General features: G+C 35.5%; 1 protein-coding gene across 8 annotated transcripts in view; it reads right to left on the reverse strand.

Moving 5' to 3' along the window:
* The window catches only part of myo9ab (myosin IXAb), a 91,413-nt gene extending 88,075 nt beyond the window's left edge, over window positions 1-3,338 (reverse strand). For 7 of the 8 annotated variants that reach the window (XM_052597401.1, XM_052597396.1, XM_052597400.1 and 4 more), the window contains exon 1: window positions 3,138-3,338. In XM_052597401.1, the coding sequence (XP_052453361.1) occupies window positions 3,138-3,286 (149 nt within the window). In that variant the 5' untranslated portion in view covers window positions 3,287-3,338. The remainder of the gene's footprint in view (window positions 1-3,137) is intronic. The other variant, XM_052597399.1, reaches the window with a different exon arrangement.
* Window positions 3,339-6,981: the final 3,643 nt, after the last annotated feature.

Below are 6,981 nucleotides of genomic sequence, written 5' to 3' on the forward strand. Positions count from 1 at the left end.
GCATCCATTAATGCATTAACATTGACAGCCCTTATATATTGTATTTTATGTATTTATTTTTCAAAATTCGTTTTTCATTAATTAATTATTACCAAAAAGAGGCCCAATTATTATTACCATTAATCATTATTTTTCAGGATTACACGATCATCTATAATTTTAATTTAATTAATATCATGTTTTGATTATTGACCGAGTTAAAGCATGCTAAAATAATTGTTTAATATATTAATAAATAATATTTTTTTTTACAAATTTTATTTTGAAATATTAATATAATTATGAAAATACAATTGTGTATGAAAGCTGGCCTAGACATGTTTGTTAAATCACATCAAATCATCAAACGAGATTAAATATATTTCATTTTCGAAGCACTTCACTCGGATTATCGTGTCTACTTAACATATTCAATAAATTCAGAAATCCCAACATTAAAATAACTATACTGTTGTATTAACACCTTTAATGTAATATAAACCTAAGATTCTGCCAAGCCCCAATGCTCATTTTAAAATAATCACCATTCATAATTCATAACAGGAAATGTAGAGGTATAAGAGGAAACCAACTCTCAAACACGGCGTCGCTTGTCAACACTCAAATAAAACTGATGCAGGAACCGGTTCTGCCAGATCCCCATGATGCTTTGCATTTCTAGTGAAATTCGAGGCAATAAAACCCCTTACAAGCAGGACACTATTCATAGCCCGTCATTATGAAATGCAATAATCCATATCGGCTTTAATGGATTTGAACTATGAAGGGCTCACAGCTTGACACCCCATCGCTGCGGCTCCTAAAGATCTTTAACTCAATGAAAATGGACTTTATTCCTGTTTTCCCGAGCCGAGACATTAGCGAGATGAGCCCTAGTTAGTGGACATGATCTAACACCCTTTGATCCCTGGAAACTACTGGACCAGCGAATTCAAGACAGCCGAACACATATAAAGCATTTTTAACTTTTGATGATCGCAAGTCCTTTATGAATGCAACTCGTTATGAAGACAACTGCATATAATGCTGTCTACGTAGTGAGTAGGGAATGATTTGAGACTATAACGCCCAATAATGCCTTCTACAGGTAGACAGCTCACTAAGTTTGGAGACTCGTAAATGCTGTCTTGGAAAACAGCTAAATACTATGAGGTCTAAAAATGACGTCTAGATAGGCAGCTTGGTTTTGAGACTATGATGCCCAAAATGCTGTCTAGGTAGACAGCTCATTAGGTTTTGTAACTACAAGGTCAAAAAATGATGACCAAAACTGTTAGGTAAAACTAAAGAGTCTAATAGATTATGATACTACAAGACCTTAAAGATTATGCCTAGATAGGGAGCCAACTTGGCTTAGAGATGAAGATACTGAAAAAATTGGTAGGCTAGATTTTAATCGCCAAATAATGTCGTCTAGGTAAACAGACCACTACATTTTTATACTATGAAAACCATAAATGATGTCTAGAAAGGGAACTCAAAATCTAAATCTAATTATTAGGGTTTGAGACTATAATGCCCAATAATGGCTTCTTGGTAAGAAGCACACTAAATCGTAAGAGTGTGATACCCAGAAATGCTGTCTAGGTAAACAGCACACAAGATTTTTATATTATGATGCCCAAAACTGTTGTTTAGACAGGCAGTTCACTAGATTGTGATACTATGAGGTCTAAAAATGCTGTCTAGGTAGGGAGCTTACTAGGTTTTGGTACTACAAGGTCCAAAAATGACGTCTAGGTTACTAGATTTTGAGACTATGATGGCCAAAACTGCTTTCTAGGTAAACAGTCAAATATATTTTCATACTACAAGGTCCGAAAATGATGTCTAGATAGGCAGCTTACTTGGTTTTCAGATGAAGAGATCCTGAAAATATTGTCTTGAGTAAGCTAGATTTTAATGAACAAAAAGCCATTTTCATACGATGCCATTTTCATTCAGAAAATGCTGTCTTGGAAGGCAACAAGAAGGCAACAAAATAGTTTCTAGGTAGGCATCTTGCTAGGTTTTGAGACCATGATGCCCAGAAAGGATGTTTAGGTAAAAAGCACAACAATGTTTAAGAGTATATTGCCCATAAATGCAGTCTGGGTAAACAGCACACACGTTTTGATGATGTCTAGATAGTCTCAAAACCAAGTAAGCATGCGTATGATAATGAAATACTGTCTAGGTAGGCAGCTCGCTAGAATTATTTTGCATCTCATTGTCGTCTCATTGTGTAAATGCTGTCTAAACGTCCATTTTGATACTACAAGGTCCAAAAAATGATTTCTACATGGGCGGCTCACTAGACGTTGAGCCTATGATGCTCAAAATGTTGTCTAGGTAGGCAGCTTACTAGGTTATGATGACCAATAATGGCTTCTAGATACTAACGAAGATCTTGTGTGCTTTGTATGATACACATAAATGCTGTCTAGGTAAACAGCGCATTAGATTCTGATACCTAAAAATGATTTCTAGATAGTCAGCTCACTAAGTAGAGAGGCAATGATGCCCAGAATAGACTTTAGGTAGAAGCTCACTTGATTATGGGCCTATAATACCCATATAGGTGAACAGTCCACTAGATTCTAGGTCCAAAATTAATTCTAGATCGATTTTAACACAGATATAATGTCTGTATAGAGAATATACTCCAGTTTTGAGACATATGCATGTATTTATAAGACTGACATTCACATTAATGCACAGCACAGCATATAAGAGTGGAAATGTAAATACATCTCCTGTATTAGTCCACTAGGATCGACTGAATATTTAAATAAATGGCTCCAGTGAGCATATGCGAGCCAGAACGCGGTCCATGTAGTAAGCTCACAGGGTTTTGAGCTTATTGAGAAAGTCTACCGCTTGTATTTTGACTGACACTTATATTCACATGCAGTGAATCCACGCATGATGTTGTAGGAGTCGCGTGCAGAGCGCATTTCGCGGGTTGCTGTAGGATTGCATCGATCATGTGAATGCACCGGAGAGATTCAGATCTCGTTCACTAAACAAAGACAACCCCCCGAATCTGGACCAGGACGATCATGAAAACACAGGTCCAGCCGGAGCTGATGAACAAAGACAAGCCCAGCGGAACCGCATCGACAGCGCACCACATTTCTGCGTCAGACGCGTCTTACCTGCGCGTTTTATCGCTCGCCTCCGTGGCTCCGCATTCCCCCGGCGCAGCTCCGTCAGATAACCCAGGAATCAACACTGGTTTCGCTCGTAAATCCGTTTGAAGGTTCCCGTTGTCGTTTAACGCGAGGAGAGACGCGCGCGCGGTCATTAGTGTCAGAGAAGCGCGTCCGCTGTGTCCGATAATCACCGTGAACGCGCAGCGAGGGGCGGGGACGCGCGCGAGTGAGTGTCACTCAGATCATGTGTTTAGTTCATCACTCTCTCAACACATCAGTGTCTTTCTATTATTATTCAGTCCATCTATCTGTACATCGCTCTTTTAATATATGAGTGTCTCTCTGTGTGTCTGTCTGGGACACGAGGAAACTCTCACATGTGTTGTATCCAGTGATGAGCAGCATGTTTGTGAGATGGGCCCCGTGGCCCCGAGGAGTCTGAATTCCTGGACCCAGAGCGAGGCCCCTGCCATGCAGTCAGACGGACGGACGGCGAGAGGCTCTGGACTGACAGGATCTCTAGGAAAACCTTCATTAGCTCGGAGAGTTTTAAAGAAACCAGATGGACGATTGGGGGACGGGTCAGGGTTTATGGGGGGCCGACGGAGCAAAACAACTCGACTGTATATTATCTGGACAGCACAATGGTCCTCCTCAACGATTCTGGGTTATTTTACACCGCGTGGTTCTTTAAAAGACACATTTTGAAAGAAGCGATGTGTTGTTTTTTAGAAAACAGGATCATTTTTTTTATTTCAGTCGTTTAATTCTAAAAATGCACATTATATAATTAACAAACAGTTGTATAAATAGTTACTGTTGTAGATAACATTTCAGAGAAACATGATTCAAGATGTTTAATAATTTACACGTGAGATTTCACATGCTATCATTGCAATTAAAAAAAGCATAAAACTTTAATGTCATGCAAACACACAGCAACAATTTAACATTTATGTTAATTCAATTCATCAACAAATAGTTTAAATACAGTTTTTATTCAATTAATATTCCAGTCTGGTCTTTCTTCCCAGATGATGTTAAAAATGCACACACCGCTGAAAAAAAATTAATAAAATAAAATAAATGATTAGCTAAAAATCTAAAAATATTTTAGGTACATACATATACATATATATATATTTATATATATGAAAATGTATATATATATTCATTATATGATTGAATTATATATATATATATATATATATACATTTTTTTTTTTTTCTACTTGTTTTTATCCGATTACAGTAAGGAGAGTTTGGAAATGTGCAAAGATAATGAAATAAAATAAAATCTCTCACAGCGTCTCATGCTGTGTTCAGATATTTCAGCCCTGCGGTCACATTAGACTTCACAGATCTAATAAAACTGTGCAGACTACAGCAAACCCGCAGCACACACTAAAACAGAGGAGTGCAGGACATGTACAGTCAGACCGGGAATAATGAGAGGAGAGGACAGAGCTCTGAACGTCATTTCCCACACATCTACTCTATTTAAATCAGTGTGACTGTCTCTGTTGGGAACTGACAGCAAGAACATCTCAGCTTCAGTCAGTGCAAGGTGTGAACAAGCGTCTGGAGGCCGAGCTGTTTCAGTGAACTCCGATCTGATTGAGTTAGAATGGATTTTCACTGACTCATCTCAGGATGTCAAACTGAAACCAACATTTGTGTGTTTCTGAAGCGTGACACCAGTTTGTGAAATCCAGACAGTGAATAAGGAAGATTTCCTTTCCCGCTGCTAGTCACCGATTATGAATGGGGTTAAACCAGATTACAAAATATCACATAGGCCATAAAACAAGCCCCTTCAGTTTGTCACAAAGAATTGTGAAACATCCCGTCCTGTCACTGTGACATTCCTCTATTTTTGATTATAAATTCTGTACAACAAATTATACGATAAAATATAGCAAAACATATCCACCTAAATCAACTTACAAACTTAAGTTTACTTTCTGACTTACAGTACATGTTTAAGTTTCAGTTTAATCAAATTGGCTGTACATTTACTTTCCTTTTTTTCACTCTTGTATAGTTGAATCTTGTATAACAAAAATTTATAAATTATTTTGATGGGTTAATGGAAAAACACATGCTGTCGTCACTTATTGACCCTTTTTAAGCAGTATAGTAAATGTAAAATAATTATATTATTGAATATTCATTTTTTTTATATATTATAGTAATTTTATATACCTTTATATTTATTATTGCCCATTTTTATATTTTATGTATTTTTATTTATTTTTATTGTACGATGGGTTAATGGAAAAACTTATGTTATCATTGTTTACTCAATATATGTAGATTTAAATTACTTTAATTATATAATTTAATATAAATTTGTATATTGTTTGTAGCAATTTAATGTTTTTTTTTCTTCTCGTTACAAAATTGCAATTTTGAGATGGAAATTTGGTACATAGATATAGTAAATGTAAATTACTTCATATCATTTAATATACAATTAAATGTTTTTGTATTATAGCAACAATTTTATATATTTATTATATATTTTTATTTCTCTTTATTTTTTGATGGGTTCATGGAAACACATGTTGCCATTGTAAATTTTAATTACTTTATGTAACTTAATATAAAATTATTATTTTTTTACATAGTAATTTAATATATTTTTTATTTCTAATTTTTGCATTGCAAAATTGCAATTTTGAGCTGAGAAATTTGCTACATATACGTAGTAAATTTGCATAATTTTATATAATTTAATATTAAAAAAATGTATTATAGTAATTTAATATATGTTTTATTTTTTTGATTACAAAATTGCAATTTCAAGTTGGGAAATTTGCTAAATTGTCAGAAAAAAAATGTAAAAAAAGAATTCTTTCGAATTACCAGTCACCCTATTTTCTCTCATAGATTAAGTTACATTAACTGAATTCGATCTTATTAGAGGTAGCTGTTTCTGAAGATGACAGGGTTTTAAACAGAAACACGCTTCTCTACTGGTTCACTGCAGGACTCTATAGGAAGCAGATGTTTTTAGTCATTACTGTGAGCAACCTAATCTCTGCCCTGTATCAGCTCACTATGTTAATAAAAGTCTTTACCTGTCATCCACCCTATAAATTACCTCACCGCTCCATTTCGTTCTGTCTTCACCCTGGAAAAAACCCAACACAGAGAATTTGTTACCACACAAAGACATTTGTCTGCCAGAGAAAACACACAGGATATATGTGCTGTCTGTCATTTTACGGCTTCAATCAATACCTGAGCTCATTAAACAGTTACTTGACTGAGATTAGCTGCTCTCTGTTTCCATGGCTGATGGTTAAATCACACTAAAGTTTTATCAGGAGTAAGAGACACAAAACATTAAGCTAATATTCACCGGGGGAGAGTTACAGCACATTTGCTCTTTTAATTTAACAAGAAACTCGGTTCTATTTTAAGCCTAAAGGATCTGCAATAAAGCCAGTGTTTCCTCAGAGAACAACAATTTCATTTCACAGTTTATACAGGAAAACACGGCACGCAACTTATTAAAAAACTAAATTAATAGTCTAGACTTCATGATCAAGAGTTTAGTTTAGAGGTGTTACGTAGTAAAAAAAAATTAAAAGAAAAAAAATTAGTTTACCATAAAGAAAATCATAGCATATTAGAAAAGACTAAAAAAAAAACCCACTCAGAACACTTAGCAACCATATAGCAATGCCCTAGCAACCACCCACAACAAACTGCATAGCAACAGACTTGAACACTTAGCAACCATATAGCAATGCCCTAGCAACCACCCACAACAAACTGCATAGCAACAGACTTGAACACTTAGCAACCATATAGCAATGCCCTAGCAACCACCCACAACA

Source organism: Carassius gibelio, chromosome B25, assembly GCF_023724105.1.
Source record: "Carassius gibelio isolate Cgi1373 ecotype wild population from Czech Republic chromosome B25, carGib1.2-hapl.c, whole genome shotgun sequence".
NCBI classification, from domain to species: domain Eukaryota; kingdom Metazoa; phylum Chordata; class Actinopteri; order Cypriniformes; family Cyprinidae; genus Carassius; species Carassius gibelio.